The 22108-nt window shown below is 47.5% G+C and overlaps 5 protein-coding genes across 5 annotated transcripts; 3 read left to right on the top strand and 2 right to left on the bottom strand.

Moving 5' to 3' along the window:
• Window positions 1–646: 646 nt before the first annotated feature.
• ACHE_60537A (uncharacterized protein) lies at window positions 647–1933 on the top strand (the record flags this gene model as incomplete). Its single annotated transcript, XM_043281722.1, has 1 exon — window positions 647–1933. The coding sequence occupies one exon, from the start codon at window positions 647–649 to the stop codon at window positions 1931–1933; it is 1287 nt and encodes a 428-aa protein (XP_043139173.1).
• An 8417-nt stretch (window positions 1934–10350) lies between these two features.
• DLD1_4 (FAD-binding oxidoreductase) lies at window positions 10351–10890 on the bottom strand (the record flags this gene model as incomplete). Its single annotated transcript, XM_043281721.1, has 1 exon — window positions 10351–10890. One exon carries the CDS (start codon window positions 10888–10890, stop codon window positions 10351–10353), a length of 540 nt encoding a protein of 179 aa, XP_043139172.1.
• A 1010-nt stretch (window positions 10891–11900) lies between these two features.
• ACHE_60535A (lactate 2-monooxygenase) lies at window positions 11901–13112 on the top strand (the record flags this gene model as incomplete). The annotated part of the gene is made up of 1 exon (XM_043281720.1): window positions 11901–13112. The coding sequence occupies one exon, from the start codon at window positions 11901–11903 to the stop codon at window positions 13110–13112; it is 1212 nt and encodes a 403-aa protein (XP_043139171.1).
• Window positions 13113–15873: 2761 nt separating this feature from the next.
• On the bottom strand, window positions 15874–16987 carry ACHE_60534S (magnesium transporter CorA family protein; the record flags this gene model as incomplete). The annotated part of the gene is made up of 2 exons (XM_043281718.1): window positions 15874–16459; window positions 16512–16987. 2 exons carry the CDS (start codon window positions 16985–16987, stop codon window positions 15874–15876), a joined length of 1062 nt encoding a protein of 353 aa, XP_043139170.1.
• A 1565-nt stretch (window positions 16988–18552) lies between these two features.
• Window positions 18553–21045, top strand: ACHE_60533A (anoctamin family protein; the record flags this gene model as incomplete). The annotated part of the gene is made up of 3 exons (XM_043281717.1): window positions 18553–18775; window positions 18828–18981; window positions 19035–21045. The coding sequence occupies 3 exons, from the start codon at window positions 18553–18555 to the stop codon at window positions 21043–21045; spliced, it is 2388 nt and encodes a 795-aa protein (XP_043139169.1).
• Between the last annotated feature and the right edge of the window lie 1063 nt (window positions 21046–22108).

The raw sequence follows: 22108 nt of genomic DNA, 5'->3' as shown, positions 1-22108 counted from the left end.
ATTTTGTGCCGATCGATAATCGTCCATTCTACATATGTAAGCCCAAGCATGACAAACTCTCCTCACGTCCGATCGCCAATTACAACGGCAAACTCGCGCCCACACACAATACTACAGCTCTGAACGGCACGTCCTCGATTCGAGATGGGTTCTAGGTAGCATGCGCTATAATTCTTGTGTCGCGAGCCGGGAAGTCAGGGATGGAAATACCGGGTCATGGGCGTAGCATGCTCGCATTCGAGAGTGAAGATGAAAGAATGAAAGTGAACAGTAGGCAACAGAGGGGGAGCCGGTTCTTTTATGTCGGGGCAACCAAGGGGAAGATTACGTGACGGCGTATTGGGGGTTAAACCTAAACAGGCAAAACTAACTCAAAGGCAATTCACAGGTCCGCCCTTTACAAATGATAAACATCTGGTTAACTAGTTAGAATATCCGAATGCGAATGCCTCTGCATTAGTTCTTCTGCAATGCAGCGCCACGTCACAGAGACGCACATCACATCAGGGCGTAATGATAAATACCCCCAGTGTCAGCCTTTGCTTTCACTTTCTTCAACCCCCCGAATAACCTTGTTTTTTTCTTTGCTACCAGATCTGTGCTGATTCGATCCCGTCACCTCTATATCATTGAGCCCGTAAGCACAATGGAAGGCTCTGCGAATTCCAAGGAGATAGCCCCAGCGAGTGCAGGTTGGACAGTTGATTACATCATGGACGTGGATCTTAAAAGTAAAGACGGCACCGACATTCCTCTTTACAACAAGAACCTGAGGTACTGTGACGGTGACTCGACGCAAGTAGCTCTCTGCCAACAGGTCGGGGACAAGTCGGAACGCTTTGTCGCAGAAAACGAGGACTACTGGCTGTTTCACATTCATTCTAACCATGCCGATTTTGAAATCGCCATTGGAGGCGAGACTCCGGTGCTGGTGAACTCGAAGCCGAACTGGAAGAAGTGTTCCGACGAAGACACCGATGTCATCTGGAAATCATGCAAGTGGGAAGATCCGTCAAGTACCATGCATGATCTATGGTTCAAATCATGGGTTGCCTTTGAAGACGAGGCGAAAGGGCAATTCGATCGTTTTGTGGCTGTCCGATGTCCGAAAATGGACAACCCGGCCATTACGATCAAGGGCTCGGGACATTTTGCTTGCCTTCACTGGGTGGGCCTGTTTCTCAAAACGACCACCAACGACACCAACAAGTTCATTACCGTGAGAACTACCAACAGATTGCTTCCGGAATATGGCGAGCGCAATAGAACCGCAGGCTATGACTGGTTCAGTGAGGATGGACCTGCCGACGTCACAAACCGCACTCTCACCCTCTTCCCCAAACAATTGTACGGCACCAACGGCAATGACCCGGGCTTATACAATCGGTTTGTTACCATCGATCCAGACAACCTCGTGGGTCAAAAGCATTTTGAGCTCGTCCGCTCCATGGTGGAGCAGAAGTCCGCATTGTCTGCCTACAAATATACGTGGCATGCCAGCGGAAGGACCTTGATCAAAACATCCCAAGACGACCAACCGGATATCTTTCCAGTTAGCAAGATTAATTATGTCACTGGCATTAAAGTGACTCCAAAGACGGTAAATGGTTGGGCGGTGCTTCTCACTATCTTCACGAGTGTAACCAAAATCACAGTTGGGCTGTTCACCGCCAACTTTGCCAGCATCGTGGGGGGTATTTTCGACTTGACGGATGTATTCGATGAGAAAAAAATGAGAGAAAACGCCGATTTGAAGGGCTTTGTCACAGCTGCTGCCGAGGCGGTAGACGATTACAACAAGAAATTTCCTGGGGACAAGAAAGAGAAGCCCAACACCTCCGATGTCCCTGCGATCAAGCTGGAGATCCACAACAAGACGGTTTTGAATATGCACTTTGGGACCTCCCATAACGGTACCAAGACAAACGCATAAATACTTGGCCACTATGGATATCCATTCTTGACGAAGATCGTGCATCGTTGGATCTGCCAGAGGGTTGGAACGTGACTCCAGCATAATATCACCACGGAATCTGCCCGGGTTTGAGAATAGTGTTAATGGAGCTGGCTGTACATATTTGATTGAACATGCGAGAGGCTAGACAACATCGTCCGCCGATGATTTTCTCATGGTCGATGAAACTTCATGTGGAGAGAATTCACACTTTGCTCATTCATTATAAAGGTGCAAAAAGCATCGGCATCTCATCAATATGGTGTTCTTTCCGGGGCCTGATGACCCGATTCATGCAGAGGCCAAATGTAACCTTCTGAATGTAATAACCCGATCGCTAAGAGGGGTGACTTCAAAATCGGGCCATTCATGAGCTCCGTTGATGAAAGGCCGCCTGCGATGGGATTGAAACCCGGGGAAATGCCATGAGCAAGAACATGTCCTCGTACACCGATCGACTCCTCACCTAATCTTTGCTTGTTCGACTAACTAGTCATAGGACTGCTGGGCTATGAAAGCACGATACAGACATCCAACAGCCAATTCCCAGGCCGAATAGAAGTGCTACCAGGTCCAGAGGCCCTAGCAGCAGCGAAATCTCTGTCTCCTGGACTAGCAGTCTGGTCAGACAAGTCAAGATTGGAGAATGGCAGGTGCGGAGCGGGACTCGCATGGCAAGAGCCAGGAGGAGCCTGGAAGACCAAAGAGATCCCATTGGGCAAGGGGCATGAGGTCTTTGACGCAGAGCTTCTTGGAATTGTTCAAGCACTCCAGGACTCCAGGTGGCAGAGAGAATGGGAGATCAGAGACCAGTCACTATCCTGCTGGACTCCCAAGCCGCCATTGCCAGGCTGCGGCATATCCAGCCAGGGCCAGGTCAAACATTAGCAATCCAAGTACATGCTATGGCCAAGAGATCATGTGCCCAAGGTCATCACCCACTATCCAATGGGTTCCGGGACACGCAGGGATAGAAGGTGAGAGAGCTGACCAAGCAGCAAAGCAAGCAGCCAGTAAGCCTCCAGGAAGAGGCCCAAGAGAGATCTCTCTGGCCTTTGCCTGTAGAGCCCGAAACAGAAGCCATTACAACGCAGAAGCCGAGATGGCTCACTAAGGAGCTCGGCCAGCGATCCCAACAAGGTGAACGAATATACAGGCTCCACCCTGCTTTAAAACACGAGGAGAGCACTCTGCCCGAAAGCCCTGCGCATACAGGCGGTCTGGGGCGAGGAAAAGGATCAGAAAAATTATAGAAGGGGGGTGTTGCCTTAGGAATTCATAGGGACAAGAGACTGTAGAATAGTTGTTGGCCTCGAGTTCATGAATCATGGTCTGTCATAGCCCTAGGGCTCGGTATGGACAATAAACCCGATTAAGTAATAATAATAACTACCCAACGGAAAGGGCAAGTGTCGAGATTTCCGCAGAAATAGTTTACATTGGCTGCGTACGCACATGTACGTTTGATAGGCAATATACCTCTTTTTTTAAGTGAGTTCTCTCCAAATAGAACTCATTAGCCCGGAATAATCGATTCCTGGGCCGTCACGTGAAGTGAGTTATTTGCTTTATCAATGATCGCAGTGTTACCTCCTTTCTTCCTTCGTCATGTTGATTATTCTCGTCGATACTCAATAGCTACCTAGGTAGAACACATGAGTTGATGTTCCATTATCCCGGCTGATCTCCGTGGAATCTACTGCTATTTTGCGATGCTTGCTGCATTTGCATATTTGGCACAAGTGATAGCTTTAGGTTGCACGACAATAGGATATTTGGTTTTATGATTTGGTCATTTTATCTACCAATGATGAGTTCTCATGAATTTTGAGCGCTTTCCAAAGTCAACATCAGTGAGTCTACTAAGACCAAATTGAAAACAAGAATTTTATGCAACTACCTAAGGAATGTCTGTCTTCAGTTGATGAAACACGAAACGTTGAAGCCAGGAAATTATCATAATCTTCAGTTGATAAGATTACTCTGCCAAGTTGCCAGCTATACTGTCGTAACAACGACCTAGGTCGGTATCAGCGAATGGCCTTCGTTTTGTTTCACGCCAAAGATGATCAGACATGGTGTTGTAGCTTGAAGGAGCCCACTTCCTCCTTGTAAGGGCGTATAGAAGCTGCTCTGTCAGGGCAAGTGGGCGGCACTATAAAGCGCGAAAAGCCATTTCAAAGCAAGATCAAGATCAATCACACATTACCTTGCTTTGAAATACGACTGCCGTGTCTTTGTAGTCCCATCAACCAGCCCCAACAGAGAAGCATCTGTAAGCCCTTACAGAGAGTAACTAGAATTTCAAGTCTCATTAACACAAGCAGTCGCCCCGAACTTGATTTTTACAAGGAGGGGCAAAAGAAACATTACCTGTGATGGGGTAATCACTCAGGCCAAGAGATGCCCAATGCCTCCATAACGCCTTCAACAGCCGTAAGATTTTCACCGCTATCATTGAAGACAGCTCCAATGATGGCTTCCACAGTCGAAGCCATAGGCCCGGGGTAGATTCGGTTCCCTTGTGATTGATTTTTATAGATACATTCTGCCAGGCCTATGGTGAAGCCTCGCTGCGCAAGATAGGCGTTGGACGCCTTCTCAGATATGACGTTATTTATCTGACCTAAAAAGCGAGAGATATTCATTAGGTTCATTTGTACCTCAACCTCCATTTGATCCCCTAATTCTTGAGCTTCCTGTATAGAAAGCGACCCTCCTTTCCTTAGACTTGTTTTCTTTAGCCCTCCGGCGTTTGCTAAGTGCCTCATTTGCCGCCCGAAGTTCACGAATCTCTGCTTCCATCAACTCCATCTTATGCATTATCTTCCTCGTGCCTTTTGTAAGGACGTCAGCAGTGTTCAAGATTGCCAGGCTGTTTATTTTTGCCTTGCTATTGTCGTTCGGAGCTTGTGACAACCATTGTAGTCAAGATTGCTCTCATCTGAAACCCAGTTTCGTCGAAGTTATAGATATCTGCTTCCTGGATACCGTATTTCGCGATTATGTTTCAAACAAGCATAAACAAACGACGAATAACTTCTGGGTCTTCGCATAGAGCTCCCTCATAGTCGTATTTCCGATTAAGACGAGCCGTAAACTCTGGGTGCCTTTTGACAAGGGTGCGAGCCCAGGTTACCCTAACGCGTCCCGCGTCGCGTGTTGCGAGTAATCGGGTGGACATATCTTCCACATCATACAACCGAGGAGGAAACCCTTTGGAATCTAGATCAAGTATGTGTTCAACAACCGTTGATTCCTCTAAATCAGTAAGCCTCCGTGGATTGGCTGATATATTGCATCGTTATTGCATGCCACGCCGGCGGCGACCAAGCTTCTCATGATCCACGTGATAGATCTTTCCAGCTGCTCGAGCGCTCAGTTTTTTGTCATTTTGCATAGCTTGAAGGGCCAATATTACTTGGCTTCTATCATTTCCCTGAGGCATATTTGGTTGTGGTGATATTTGTGATAGAAGTTTAGAAGTCGCGTCGGAGCGATTTCGTGTGACATTCGCCCGTGTGTGACATTCGCATGTGGGTCACGTTAGCTACAGTGATTCTCGAAATCGGCTTGACCAATACACACATGATGACTGTTTTCTAGACCCATCGCCAAGGCCTTCCGTGCAGATTAATCATTGAGCAAACCACATTAAATTGAGGAACAGAGTAAAAATGCACATGTATGGCACAGTACGTTGCTACGTAAAATTACACAATCTGTATAAGGTATCAGTGGAATTCAATAGAAACCTACAGTGATGCCGGTTCCTGGATGATGTGCTAGGTGGCTTAACCATTTGTCCATGCTCCACGGTATGAATCCCCTCTGCCGGTCATAACTCCCGAGGTATCTCCTTGTTTTGAGGTACCTTGCGGGCGAGGAACAATCTTTTTGGCTGGTGGCGTAGGCCTTAGAATTCATTAGTGAGTATATGGGTGGCTGGTGGCAATATAGCATAGTATTGTATATAGTACTCAGTGCCCCGAGCCCCTCCTATAAAGGTATATAAAAAGATTTAATGTCTGGCAATCAAGCATGGAAAGTGTTGCTACCTTTTTCTTTGTGTTTTGTTTTGAAGCACTTCTTTGCTTTATCACACAAAGCGGCTTGGTTTCATGTTTCGTTTCTTGTAAGCTGTTCTATGGATTACCATATCGGTTTGTACTAGTTATATGATTCGATGTGGCTTATTATCATTCCTTTTCTGTCTGAGTAATTATTCAACATAACGATAGACTTTATTTGACGTGTAAGTCTTTCCATAGCATTCGTACCGCGGACGTAACTAAATGATACTTCTTTGTCATACTCTTTTGTCTAAGCCTAAAGATACTCCATGTGACGGCCCCGTTCAATATGAAATCTATTGGTGGACTATCTGGCGAAATACTAGCATGAGGAAAGAAGAAAAGAACGCTGTGCCTGCCAGCGTTGAACTATTTAATGTGCGAGGGGCTCTGGCCCTAAAACAGAACAAAGAAATCAACACAAAGGAATCAAACATGTCATGTGACTTAGCGAGCACTCATGCTCCGTGACACTCCACTCCTTGTCTATTCAAAGAGCTTCACCATGTTCCAAAATACACATGTAGAATTCGTTCCATGAATTGACGGACCTTTGACAGACCACACAACTGGGAGGAAGAGGGCGGCTTTGTTTGTATTCTTCATGGAGTGACGGCCTTGTTCCATGTGTTCCACTATGATGCTGGCAAAATTGATCTCTCCTCAAAAAGCTGCGCCCACAAGCAGGATGAGGGCAGATATATATTGAGTCAGGATAATGGTGATTTACGATGTGTCTTTTGAATGTACCTCGGATGCGGAACACTTGTCTTTGTCCTGCTTCACAGAGTGGACATTTGTACTCTGGCTTTGGAGGCTCAGCGTTGCTTTCAGCCATCCTCCATACGTCTGAAGGAAGAAGAGGAGAATTGCATATTGGAATCACAGGAGCGTTGTCTGGGAGGGGTTCCCACAAGACAGGCAGTTGTGCCTCTGCGGCTATCAAGTCTGAGTGTGCGCTTTTCTCCTGCAATAATCTAGCCACAGGCAAATGTCCGCCTTCTGTAGAATAGGAAAATGCAGTTTTTCCGTGCTCATATTTGCAATTCACATGAGCAGAATAATTCAGTAAGGACCGGACAATTTCAACCCAGCCGTCACTAGCTGCCCACATGGCAGGAGTTTTACCGTAATCATCTTTGGAGTTTGGATCAGCACCCCAGCTCAGAAGAAGCTGCACTACCTTATTGTGTCCTCGATATGATGCCCACGACAGAGGGGCTTGGTCATCGATATCTCTGGAGTCAGGGTCGATACCTTTACCTAGGAGAAGCTTTACAACTTCAATCCAGCCCATCGAACCATTATCATCTTGTCCAGAAGCCTCGGCTTCATAGTTTAAAAGCATCTTGACAACTGAATCATGGCCAGCAACGGCCACCCATGCCATGGAATTTCTGTTCATCGAGTCTCTCACGTAGACTTGATCACGGTTTTCAATCGTGAGTCGCACGGTATTTTCTAATCCAAAGTGTATAGCAAGATGGAACGGCGTGAATTGGAACGGAATTCTTCGACAATAGTGACCAATGTTTGAAAGTCCCCTTAGCGCAAAAAGCGCTTGTACACTAGCATCGACCTTTAACGTATCTGTCAAAAAGGAAAATATTAGATCATTGTTGACGTGTTGCACCCGAGCATGGTGACCCCAGTTCCTGGCAGCATATGAGTAGAGAGGGTATTGGCCTAGCCGGGCTTCGAATTCGGTGTCATTGAAGCACATTCCTCCCTGGAACGCATCGAACGAGAGGTAAGTCAGGCAGGTGGTTGCAATGCTTTCATGTGCTAATGGGAACCAGACGGTCCAACTTCGTGTAAAGAACTCCTTCATTGTATAATGAGCCAATTCAATCACTTCTCCCGAGCCATCAGATCTAACAGTGACCAGTCCTGCACACGTAGAAATGATGTCTTCGAGATCGGGAAGATTTTCTTGATCAAGTTCACGATCACCCACCTCTACAGCAAGAGCAGTCCGTAGCTCCAATGGTGTGAGAGGTCTTTTGGCACAGGTTATCCATAACAGAGTGTTTCCCGCCAGCCTTTTCTGGCTTGCGGCTTGGTCACAGATTCGTTTCATGACAGTATTGTAAGCCTCATCATACCTGTTAGACTAGATGCCTTAGCAGCTCACCAAACTGCCTTACATAGCGGCGCCAATATCATTGCATACACAGATGGCAGCTTGACAGAACAGGGAGTTGGAGCAGCAGTGGTTTCACCTCTAGGGCGCCAGGCAGTTCACATTGGCTCCCCAGCTACTCATACTGTATATGCAGCGGAATTGCGAGGCATAGAGATGGCTCTCACCCAAATATGCAACACATTTGGACCGACATCACAACGTTCCCATCGGGCCTATACAGCGATCATCTTTACAGACAATCAGGCGGCAATTCAAGCGTGTTCAGCTCCAGGAAGGTCTTCTGACCAATATATCCTGAGCAAGATTACACGCACTGCATCTCAACTACAGGAACGCGGTTGGGATATACAGCTGTATTGGCTCCCGGGTCATGAAGGCATCTATGGCAATGAGTGTGCTGATGCTCTTGCAAAAGAAGCTGCTAATCCCCGAGCACCCAACCCCAACGGAGTGGAGGAGCTCACTCTCAAAGCTAGCATCCGAAGAACCCTCCGCATAGAAGCAGCAAGTGCATGGAAGTCTGAGCGGGCTACCTCTACCCATGGGAACTCCCTCCGTCGTTTATGGAAAGAACCCTCAAAAGCGCCGATGCAACTATATCAAGGCCTACGAAGAGCCGCCACATCAGTCCTCATTCAAATGCAAACTGGGAAGATTGCGCTGGCTAGTTATCTTGGTACCTTTAATGCTATGGAATCGACTGAATGCCTTGTGGACGCGGTCGTCAAGATATACGCCATGTTCTCCTCCACTGTACAAACCAGGCAGGCCCCCGGATGCGCCATCTTACACAGGGGTCAAGGCGGGAGTTGGATTACCGGGCCTACCTAACACGGCCAGACCTGGTACCGAAGGCAGTGCGCTTTATGCTTGACACAGGCCTCCTAGGCCAGTTTCAGACTCTACCAACCACATACCGAGTCACAACAACGGACACGAAGCAACTGGCAGCATAGTGCAGCCGAGGTTAAAGCTTGCAGAAGTAGGGAAGGAAACGAGATAGTATCCAACAGGCCCATGGACCTTGGTGGCCATGGGAACAGCAGTACAAAAACAGTAGCACGGGACATACAACATGCGGGATAACATATCAGGATGTATGTAGAAAGTCGATTGCCACTACGGCGGTTTACCCGGCCGCCCTGCAGGACCTGCCGCCACTCGGCCTATAGGGCTGACAGATGCGTGTATGAATAATAATAATAATAATAATAATAATAATAATAATAATAATACCTGTTAGACTTATCCATTAATCTAGTCAGCTCATCCATGATTTCTTTGGATATGGTCATCGAGATCAAGGAATCAAGATACAGCTGCGCCAGGAGAAACCTAGTGTTCTGTGAGACAGGTTCTATAAATAACCTAAATACAGAAATGGATCTTTGGGAGCTCACATTCCATCGACGGACTGTGTGATTGCAGTTATTGTTTTCTCTTGCAAATATGGTCTCCGGGTCAAAGCACAAGGACAATTATCCAAACGGGCGTTAAGATATTTAATCACATCTTCTTTAGTCGCGCGGATCTCTTGGACGAGTTTGCCATAGAACTTTGTCTCTATCTCGGGGATAGATCTCGAAGTTGCCAAGAAGCTCAATTTACTCACTGTCTGCATTCTGAAGATTTCATCGACGATGCAAGATATTGACGATCCATTACACGAAGAGTAGTTCATTGGAGGAATAATTCCATTGTCTCGTAACAGATCTTTTTTGTAATGATTAATATTGGTTTTTAAACCATGAATTATTGAGGTAAGCCAAGGCTCTTTTGGGAGCGTTATACTCATCACTGTATCGAGCTATCACATAATACCAGCAGGCCCTATATACTTTTTCTCTTTACACCCCCAAAATTCTTTGGTTTCCAATGTTGTTCCCTCAACTTATGGGTTATACAGTGCTAGAACGTTCCTATTATATTTAAGATGGCTCCCCATTTCCCCATTTCAGACTCTACGATGATCTTCCATTCGGACGTCATCGAGGAGTTCAACAGCCGCGATATGCACGCCCTTTCTCACCACTGCTGAAGCACAACCAGCTACGCTGTGGATGGATGGGAAGGACGCCACAGCCACGGTCTGAATCTCGGGATAATTGGTTAGTTACAGGGTGGCTTCAGTGACAAGGCCTAGGGTGCCTTCGTTGCCGATGAAATTTTTGGTCAAGTCATATCCTGCGCTGGATTTGCGAGGTCGCTGCCTCGTTTCCATGACCGTGCCATCCGCGAGAACTGCCACCAAGGAAAGCACCCATTCGCGCAGCCGGATCGGGAGGGAAGAAAAGCCCGGTTTGCGCGAGTTCTTCGTTCAATGCCTCCCATTCCACCCCAGGCTGGACCACGACATCTAAATCGTCTTTGTGGAGGGCGACTATTTGATTCATCCGTTGAAAATCGATCGATACTCCGCCTTTGGTGGCAGCAAAATGTCCTTCCAGGCTCGTGCCTCCCGCATATGCGGTCACCGGCATCACTCGCTTGTGGCATACTTTCATAATACGGGACACGTCCTCGGTCGAGCCTGGAGTCAACACAATGGCGTGTACCTCGTTCTCTTTCTGGACATATGATGACCAATCCGATCCGGCATATGACTTCATGATTTCGTGGTCAGTCATGACATTATCTTGTCCAAGAATCTCGATGAATTCTGTCAACGCCGCTTTAAGGTTCTCTGGGGGTTTATCATGGCCTGGAGGCTTGGTCATCCGAAGAGGAGTCGTAGAAGCCGTTGATTCTGGCGATGATACTGGTTGTTCGGCTTGTGCGGTATCGACACTGTAACCACCGATGCATGCCAAAAGAAATAACTCCAACCAGCAAAAAAGGGCAATCACTAAAAAGAGCCTTTTGGGGAAACGGAGGACGATGTCATACCCAGAGTGACAACACCCCGACGGTCTTGTTTCCAATATTTTGGATCGAACACCCGCTCCGGGGATTCTGTCGCCGAAACTGTCATTAGCGTCCTGGTTCCTGCTCCCTCCCCGATTTTGGCTGACATTGTACTTACTGAGATATTGCTGTGAACTACTACTGATAGAACGCTGTTTCCCGAAAGAGCAGCCATGGCTTTCCATTGGATTTACTACAACACGACGTGGAACAGCCCGAGCATGGTGAAGACAACATCTGCGAGTAGCTGCATTCAACATCATCGTTTCTTCTCTCCTCTTTGGGTAAAATTAGTGGACTAGATAAAAACATATAAATAAAAAATTGAGTGTTGATTGCAGAACTATACCCCTTAACAAGGCCTGGGAATTTGTCCACGACACACTATTTAACCAATTCTCATGGCCGCTATAGGACGGTACGAATATTCGACTGACGTAGATATGAAATAAATAGCGAACCACCGGCACAGTAACTTTTCGGAGTTGGATGACGGTTTCCCCGACTGCTGCTGTGTCGGCATCACTAGACCCGGTCGATCTTGTTTCCGTTCGAATGTACTCTGTAGATCGTAGTACTGTAGACTCTCGGACTCTTACAGGTACTCCGTCCGAGTCCCAATAATTGATATCGACAAGACGCTGTATATCGGCCGAGAAAGGGGTATTTGCCGAGTTTTATATCTCATCTGCGGGCCGGCTTGCGGTCCGCATCGTATTCCGGTTCTCGCTCAGAACATGGGGAATCAGCTTTAAAAAGGCTTGCGGTTCCATCCTGCAAGATTTTTACATCCTGTACCATTTGTGAGAGAAATTTTATTATCATGAATGCCACCCCGAACTTAGCGCCACATTCGTACGAAGTGGACGTTTATCAGGAAGGCCTCCGTGATAAAAGACCGGCAATCACCTTCAACGCCTTTGAATGGGAGAAATTAGCCAAAGAGCGACTCTCGGCAGAGAGTTTTGGATATGTCTGGGGTTCTGCCGGATCTCGCGAAACCGATGACAACAACCGGGCAGCCTTTAAGAAATGGGGAATTGTGCCCTCCCGTCTGGTGAAATCCGACTTCCCGAGCTTGAAGACTACCTTGTTCGGTGACGAATACAATTATCCGATGGCTATCGCGCCGGTAGGAGTCCAGCAGATTTTCCACCGGGAAGGTGAGATCGCAACGGCTTCCGCAGCGCAGCAGGAGAATGTGACATATATCCTCAGCACTGCATCTGCGACGAGTATAGAGGACGTTGCCAAAGCCAACGGTTCCGGGCCCCGCTGGTTCCAGCTCTACTGGCCCCTGAACGACCAGAGCGATGTTACCCTCAGTCTGCTGAGACGGGCCAAGGCTGCCAACTACAAGGTCCTGGTGGTGACACTCGACACATACATCCTGGGATGGCGACCGTCGGATCTGGGCAATGCCTATAACCCGTTCCTTCGTAAGGACAATATCGGGACCGAAATTGGGTTCTCTGACCCTGTTTTCCGGCGCAAATTTCAGGAGAAGCATGACAAGACCATTGAAGAAGACATGTCCAAGGCTGCGGCTGAATGGGCTCACACAATTTTTCCCGGAACCAGCCATGGCTGGGAGGATCTCGGTTTCTTGCGTGAAAACTGGGACGGTCCAATTGTTCTCAAGGGTATCCAGACTGTTGAGGATGCTAAGCTGGCTGTCGAATATGGAATGCAGGGCATCGTCGTTTCCAACCACGGTGGACGTCAACAGGATGGTGGCGTCGGCTCGCTAGCCATGCTCCCGGAGATTGTCCATGCCGTCGGAAAAGATTTGGAGGTCCTCTTCGACTCTGGCATCCGTTGTGGTGCGGATGCCGTCAAGGCTCTTGCGCTTGGAGCCAAAATGGTCCTGCTCGGTCGACCTTACGTGTACGGTCTGGCAATTGGTGGTGAAGAAGGCGTTCGCCATGTGCTTCGCAGCGTCCTTGGGGACTTGGAATTGAACCTTCATCTGTCCGGGATCAAATCAGTGTCGCCTGAGCATCTGAACAGCTCTGTGTTACGCAGGGTAGCATAAAGTCGATACCTTTGTGTTGCGTTTGACCGCATTGTAAGGGAATATGTGGGATCTATTGACTAGCGTACAGGGAGGATTTGATGAATGAGGAAAACCTTCTGCCAATATAGAAACCCAGCATACTATAATGCGATATAATTTCATTCTCAGCTCGATCAACTCACCCGTTATAGTATGCCTAATTAGTCAAGTTACTAGCTAGTATCTACCTCAGTCCAGTCAGTGTTTGTATTGACTACTATGCTCGGTACGATGGCATAGGCACTATTCAGAGTGAATAGAGGAAGAACTCTGATTCTAGGTATCTATTGTACGGCCTTTTAATACACAATCTGGCGGTCATCAGCTAGACGTAAAAGGGAAAGTCGTTGCGAAAGAAGTTCAAAGAGCCAAACGGAGTACTAAGTGCACAATGCATGTAGGCGGTGGCCATATTCAAAGAATGAAGTCCAATTGCGGATATCCATTGGATGTTTAACGGTATATGTTGGATATCCAACATATATCCGCACTAGCATAAAATTCGCTAATTTACCCTATTTCAGACTATCAGGTGAGAATTATGAAGCTGACAAACCCCTGTTTTGAAACTGAAATCTTTCATGTTTGGTTATGACAATACCATTCTACACTTTCTCCTATTTACTAGATGAAATAATAAGAAATGATCTTGTATTATTATTAAATACTATTAAAATGATAGATTTGGCATGAATATTAGAGTAGATAAGGCGTGGTTGCAAGTAATTTTATGATTGTTGGTTGATTCACGCAGTCAGGATGGAAATATATATTTAACATAAGTTATTACGAACTACGTACATTTTCTTGCAAAGGGCCACAATATAACTTTCATCTATGAAATATGGTCGAATACCATGTATGTACATGTTTCTTAATGGCCACTCTGTATAGACTGATCACTGATGATAGTGTATTTAACGATCCAAATTCTCCAAAAGAGACATTTGAGAATTCGGAGAGTTACCAAATAAGCCATATGCGCAAGCATAATCTGATATTGGAATAAGAGATTACTGACGGAAGCTTGTGACGGTTTGATGCCTCAGTCACTGATATATACAAATAACGCCATCTGAGCTAACAGACGAAAGCACTTAGAGCGCAGTCACGCATATAAACCCCTTTTCCTGTAGGTAGATTGCTTTCCTTCTTTTCTTCCCCAGATTCGATGTTCTCGTCGATGGCTACAATAGTCTAGATAGGAATTCAGTTCGTTATTATCTACTATTCCGAGCCCGTGACAAAGCTGAAACTCGTGCGTGAATCCAATTGAATACCAGGAAAATTGTACAATAAACAAAAGTATGGTAATGGCGATAAAGCACGAGAGAATGCCTATATCAGGATCAGGAGAGATCTGGATTCTTTTCAAGCCGTGGCTGACCTCCCTTTTCTTTGTCATTTCTGATTCCTGCCCATCTTCATAGGCAAGCAGATATACAATGTTCTGTCCTAGACGGAAAGGGCACTATCACAGTTTTTTACTCGTTAATTCTATTTGAAGTGTCACGACATGCCGGTGGTGTTGTATGTGTTTGACCAATTTGTCTTCTCTGACATAGGGCTAAGACCCGGGAAACACAGTAAACAGCCTGTGCCTAGCAGGCTCTACCTGCCTTCATCCTAGTATTCAGTAGGTAATCAACCAATACATCGCTATTGAATGAGACCGTCTGTCAGGGCCTCTGACTAGTAGATACTAACGAAATGATATTCCTATCGAAACTGCGTAGCCATCGACGAGAATATCGAATCTGAAGAAGAAAAAAAGAGAAGCTCATTTCCATGAAGAGATTTTATGGCAGTTGCGTGGCATCGCCAAGAGGCCGCTTGTCTAATTATGCATGGCATCATTTGCCGATGTTTGTCGGTAAAGGCACTGCGCTAAGCTGAGCCGTCACACTTACATTTGTTATATGAATGTTGTGATGTGTATAAAGGGATCCTAATATGTATTGTAATATAGCCGTGGTGGTGAATAATGGTCGGACCGAGACCAGCGAGCTGCCGAAGGCCAGCATACATGAAATATTTCCACTACCGTCATGGGGTTCGTACACAACTGTAGTTGTCGTAAAGTCCAGCTCAAATCGGGCAAAAGCCTGAAGTGATGATAGCGCGATAGCTGCCATGTTCTCTCGCAACTTCGATTCGAAACGTGTTCAAAAATCCCATCAAGCTCTGCTAAGACGGGCAGGTTTGCGCTCGCGCCGTATAGGTTTTTAGAACCAGTCTGTGATCATTTCAAATTCATGATTCAAATCCATAGGCAAGAACTCCGCTCGAGTAGGGGTTATAATCGGGACACTCTCTGTCCGAGGTTAGGTCTGGAATTAGAAATAAGGAGAATGGGTATTCTTATAGAATGACAAACATATCTAAGCAATTAAACCACTCTTTGGTGCTTTTCGACTACTAAGCCGACTTTCATTTCCCAGGCTAGATACCTCGGAAAGGCTTTTAGTTCCGATCCCTGGAGGTAGAATGGATTCAGCTGGTGTCCTGCAGTGGAAGCTACTAAGGCCATTCCATCCAACCGTTTAATCGAATATAATCTATTCCTTTTCTCGTAAGGTATAGAAAGCACCTAAAGCATTAACTGGATGATACGGTTTTTGGAGAAAGATATATATGAACTATGTGCAAAGACCCCAGGAGACGGAAAATGAAAATGAGATGGAAACGGAATGTCAGACGAAAACTTTATACAGTGATACATATTCTAACCGGTGAATGTCTACAACAACTTATACCTCCACGCAACCCCGCAGGCCAACACCATAAATGCCACAAAAACACCTACAATCCCGAAAAACCACGCAAGCCCTTTATCCTCCTGCCCGGGCACCTCAACATTCATCCCGAAAAGCCCCGTCACCAAATGCAGCGGCACGAAAATTGTCGCTAACACCGTAACCTTACTCATAACCTCGTTAATATTCAAACTCAATCGCAGGTTCGTCGCGCTTAGCTGCGCCAGACAATTCGCCTGACTCCTTCCCACGATCTCGTCAAAATGAGACAAATTAGACATTGTCGTTATCAAATGGTCCTGCACGTCGCCTAGATACAGGATGAGATCTCCGTCGGGAAAGACGGGGTGTTTATCTTTTGCCTGGCAGCGCTTCACGAAGCCATTGAGCACGTCGAGTTTGCCGTTTAGACACCGAATGAGGTGGGTGATCTTTTTGCGGAGAATGTCCACTCGCGGGATGAGGGATTTAGCGTCGTCGACGCGCGCGATGAAGACTTGGTCTTCTATTGCTTCGGACTCGCGGGAGGCGGATTGCATGTAGGGAGCAAAGGAGTCGACGATATCGTCGCTGCCAGTTATCAGTGGGTGTACATAGAGTGAGAATGGATAAGGAGGAGTACATGAGAGCGTAGCAGATCCAGTCACTGGATAGGATGGACGGGTCGTAAAGCCTGCGCACACGATCCCTCACCCGCCGCACATGTCCACAACCACTCGGCGAGAACGTGACGGTTCCATTCGTGAATACTAGGATATAGAACACGGCGGACGACGGCGTCTTCGACCACTCGGTATACACATCATCCTCCTTCTCACTGAAGGATACTAACGTCTGGAACGAAATGAGATAATAGTTCCGGAAAACCTCGACCTTTTCCCTCGGTTCACGGATGACGATATCCTCCACCGTCAGAGGATGGATGGATAATCCCTGCGCGACGTCATTTACATCTTCCTCCGTGGGATCGCGGACATCCAACCACCATGCTGACTCTGGGGGCCTTTCGAGGAGGTTGTTGAGGGGGGTGAGGATGTCCTCCCAGGTGCTGGCGGAAGCGACGGGTTGGGTGTGGGAGGAGAGGGTGAAGCGGGACATTTTGATGATGTATGCATTGGTCTACTTCAACCCATAGTGTCGTGGCGGTGCTTACTCCGGGGTACAGGGGAGTGTAGTAGTGAGGAAATGGACGAAATAGATACGTAGTGAAAGGTTAAATCAGCCCTATGGGGTAGGGCTGAGTGCCGAGATCCGGTCGGATTAAAAGTTTATTGTAGGCATCAGAATATCACTCATAATAATACAGTGGTATCAAAATCAATCAACGCCGAGAGCCCATGCTTGTCGTTTCTATCCAGAATTAATCAGCATCATCCTGTCTTGTCGAGAGCAGGCACTCACAATTATCTGACTTGCGTAATCGTGGATAGTAAAAGACGAAAAACACAATGACCGCCAAGAGCACAACCAGGGTTGGCAGAAAGGCAAACGTGAAGAGGAACACACTTAGGCCCAGCGCTATGCTATGATTAGGGAGAAGACGACGGGCCATGGTTTCGAATAGGCTGACGGTCATGGGTGTACAGAGTAGAATAGGCAGTGATAGTCAATATTCATTTACCAGGTAGAAGAAAAGATATCTGGCTATAAGACTGGTCATAAATACGGTAATACCAGAATAGTGGTGCCTGCAGCGGTTCGGCCCCGGCTGTACCGGTACCATACGAAGTACCTGTACCATACACCCGTAGGGCAGAATTTGGTCGTCCTGATTGGCGGAGAATATCCCTATGACGCAACTCGCAAGGAGAGGCTTGGCAGTCTTGGCACAGGCAGCAGAATTCCTTTTTGGGAAGCGGAGTCGAGGGGGAGTATATATCTTCCGGTCACATTGTATGGGGATTGTACTAGGTATATATGCAGTCTGCGTGGTGTCGTACGGCATAGAGCAGCGCTCATCATGTCCCTCTGGTATGTATACCTGCATTTGTTCAGGAAAGTTAACTAAGCCAGCAGGCGTCTTATCAAGGCCACTCTGGGAACTATAGCCGCGCTGATCATCCGTCCGCTGATGCTGTTTGTGGTGACGGGTGCATTCATTTCCCTAATCCGGTCCAGCGTGTCGTATTGGCGCGAGGTACCATCTCTTCTGTATGAATTGTATGTGTTCCTATGTGCTCCTATGATGGTGCGTATGTATGGCCCTAACAGAGTACCGTAGGGTCATGTGGTTTGTCTCCTAGAACTATCGAGAACCATTTGCCGAACATCCGAATCGGGCTAGTGGGTGGGGCGCTGAACTGGCAGATGAATAATCACTGTTCAGCTCTGCTTTTCCTCCTGCGGGGTGAAATTTTCCAAGAGAGAGGAATTGGGAGTTGCCAATATTCAATATCCCCGAATTTTGAGACAATTGTTTGTGTTTTGAAAAAATGGCCCTGGAAAATGAGGCTCATCCAAAACGCCCTGTAGGGCTGAATTGGCGCGAACCGTGGATTCTCATTGGACACAATGATGATGCCTTGATTGACAGAGATCGTAATTATAGAAACACCCCTTTTGTGCACGTACGGAGTACTTGTACATAGGACCAGTACATATAAGAATCTGAAGTACATTTATCGTATGAACAATCATCGCGAGGAAATCCCTTGCCGTGCATAATGACTTCAGCGCCCCGGTGGACCATCAGTCCGCCTTCAGCCTCATCTCCGTCATCCTCCTCCATCCTTCCTACAACTCAGGACCAGAAATTCCTGCACCCTCCAGATTCCTTTCCAGCGCAGTCAGAGAAGCCAATGCCGTTCTTTTCTGGCAAGCGTGATAGCTACGAAGACGACAACCTCGGCATTGATTGGGTTGTCCACTACGTTTTTGACGACGTTGGTACGTCGATCGCATATGGGATTTTCTTTTTACACTGCTGATTGGACCTTAGAACTCACACAGGCAATTCGCGAGTTCCAGGAACTCATTCATGACCTCAACCAGGCCGGTCTCTGTACACAAGTCCGCCATGGCCATGGAAACTCGTTGCTCGTCTGCATCAAGGTACCCCGCGACCTACTGGGGAACATGATCCACAAATCGAGGTACTCTTTCCTTTCTCCTCTTTTTCCGGTTATATGCGAGCTAATGAAAACAGAATAAAAGACTTTCTACACTGCGTCATCAACGAAATCCCCTATGGCGATGAGAACACCATCGCAGACGCCGAAACCCCCGCCGAAGAACTCCGATCGGTATACCACGCCGTGTCCTGGCAAAAAGAACTTGGAGGTGCCGGAATCACCCCGAAATTCGGTAAATGGAAGAACGTCGCATCTGCTTTCCCACTACATGACCAACCCGCCAACGGAGAGCTCCTGCGCAAATGGAGTCGCACCACTACGTTGACCGCGGAGGATCTGGATGCCATCCGGGCTTTGTTCGGAGAAAAGGTCGCCTTCTATTTCGCTTTTATCCATTGCTACTCGTGCTTTCTCGTGTTTCCGGCTGCCTGGGGAGTGTTCTGTTGGTACTATTTTGGGCCATATTCGATGACATTCGCCATTGTCAACTGTCTCTGGTGTATTGTTTTTGTCGAGTTCTGGAAGATCCGCGAGCTCGACCTCAGTATGCGATGGAACGTCAAAGATGTCGGGACACTCAAAGTGAACCGCATTCAATATGTCTGGGACAAGGAAGTCAAGGACCCGATCACAGGCCAGGTCAACAAGGTCTTTTCCTCGCGTAAGCAGTTTCTGCGACAGCTGCTCCTTATACCGTTTGCTTCGTCTGCAGCCATCGCCTTGGGCAGTTTGATTGTAATCACCTTTGCTATGGAAGTGTTCATTTCGGAAGTCTACCACGGATCGCTCAAGATGTACCTCGAATTCCTACCGACTGTCCTGTTTTCGCTCACCTTGCCCGCCATCACCAACTTCCTTACCCACATTGCCTCGCGCTTGACCGAATACGAAAACTACCGCACTCAGGATCAGTACGATCTGGCCCAGACGCAGAAAACGTTTGTCATGAACTTTATCACCGACTTCCTGCCCACCATCTTGACTGCGTTCGTCTACGTTCCATTCGGACCCAAGATTGTGCCGTATCTCGACGTGCTTCGAATGACCGGTCTCAAGCAAGGCGCTGGTGCGGACATCAGTGTCGATACCTCCCGACTCGAGCAGGAAGTCATTTCTCTCTCTATGACCGCGCAAGTCGTCAACTTTGGTGAAGAGATTGTTCTTCCGTATGTCAAGCGCATCGCAATGCAAAAATGGCGCGAATACAAACTCAAGCGATCCGAGATGAACCGTCACCGCAGTCATTCCACCATGACCGATATGCTACTCATCGATCCCCCCGACGAGCACGCGGTTCTAAACCGAATCCGCAACGAGTCCGAGGCAGACGAGTACAACGTACACGATGACATCCTAGAAATGTGCGTCCAATTCGGCTACCTAGCACTTTTCGGAGTAGCATGGCCCCTCGTTCCCCTCGGCTTCCTCCTAAACAACTGGCTCGAACTACGCGGCGATTTCTTCAAACTAAGCCTCGAATGCCAACGCCCACCCCCAATCCGCGCAGACTCCATCGGCCCCTCCCTCCAGGGCCTCGAATTCCTCACCTGGCTCGGCACCCTCTCCACAGCAGCCATCGTCTACCTCTACCGCAACGGCATGCAAAACGTCCGCTTCTCCTACCTCCTCCTCACGATCCTCATCGCCGAACAAACCTACCTAGCCGCCCACTTCGCCGTCCGCGTCGGCCTCGAAAAACTCTGGTCCAGCACCCTCCGCCTCCAAGCGGCCAACCGCTTCCGCGTCCGCAAGGGCTACCTCGAAGCCTTCAATGCCGCCTCCGACCGCTCCTCCTCTTCGTCATCCTCTCCTTCGCGATCTACCCGCATAAAGCCCAAGGTCCGCTTCAACGAGCGCGTCAACGTCTACAGCTCAACCACAGACGACGGCGAAGGAAGCAGCGGTGAATCCGTGTGCACGGAGGAAACCGACCACGGGATTCTGTACAGTTCAGAACGAGAAGCGCAGTTCTGGTCTTGGCCGCAGCGCGAAACGGCAGACGCAGGCGTCAGGCTGATTAAGGCGTTGAGTACGGTTCGACCGGAGGAGTTAGATTTGAAGAGGGAGAAGGCGAAGGGTAGTTGATCTGGCATCTGCATTGCTCTTTGATTCTCCTTCGTTGTTTTATTTTTATAGGTTGCATGGCGTTTGATGTTTTGGTTTATTGCATAGCTGACGGTTTGCTGATGATACAATACAATACACTTTTTTCAAAAACAAAACGTGCCTTTTCAAAGATATATTATTTGTTTGGTATTCGGGATTTGATTTTGCATAAACCCGTCTCCTACGTGGTCTGAATCTGCCACGTACATCCACACTACCGCAATGCAAGTATCCTGGAATGGATGACGCGTGGCATATGCAGCTTGCTATAAAAGTATCATTGCAGAGTGCAATACAAGCCACACATATCCTAAATCGCTGATTACACCAGTTACAGTGCAAGATGTACCAATTACTGCATGGAATCTCTTGGGAAAGACATCTGTATGCAGTGAATAAAGAAATTCCCTAGACCTACCTTAGGTCAAGAGCCTCGCTGCAGTAGAATAGCAGATAATGCGGGATGCCTTTCATTCATTCATTTTTGTAGGTAGACATTACTGTGAAGTATGTTCTGTAGACACAGATGTAGGTTTCTTTTCTTTTCTCTACTCTACAACTACACTATCTCATCGGTCTCTATATGAGCGCACTATGGAACATAGTACCATGGCGATCTATGATAGTATTATTTATTACTATTTTGTCACTCCGCTGACTATATACTTGAGCCACGATCACCAACGGCGTTATTATATATATCGATTACGCCAGTGGCATGAAAGGTTCACGAGCCACCCGCCAACCGTTTATATTTCTCGATATTATCGCGCGATAATAAACGCTCACTCACTCCTCCGATAATCTTTAGCGGTCCAGAACGCGCCGACTGTAATCGTGAGTATCAGGAAAGATGCCTTCAGGAGACGATGTTTTACGGACTACCAGCGGGTGAAATGTATACTGGCGAAGTACGGTGAATCGGAGGTTTCAGTGCTTTTCACGGAGGACAGAATAGTGCCCCATGGACAGCCTATTGCCCAGTAAAATTGCACCGACAGTATCAAGTGTCGAATGGTGGGTGCTGACTGTTTAGCTATCT

The sequence above is a fragment of the Aspergillus chevalieri genome, chromosome 6 (genome assembly GCF_016861735.1).
Source record: "Aspergillus chevalieri M1 DNA, chromosome 6, nearly complete sequence".
Taxonomy (NCBI): domain Eukaryota; kingdom Fungi; phylum Ascomycota; class Eurotiomycetes; order Eurotiales; family Aspergillaceae; genus Aspergillus; species Aspergillus chevalieri.
The sequence above is the reverse complement of the archived record's forward strand: the minus strand, read 5'-3'. Positions and strand labels throughout refer to the sequence as shown.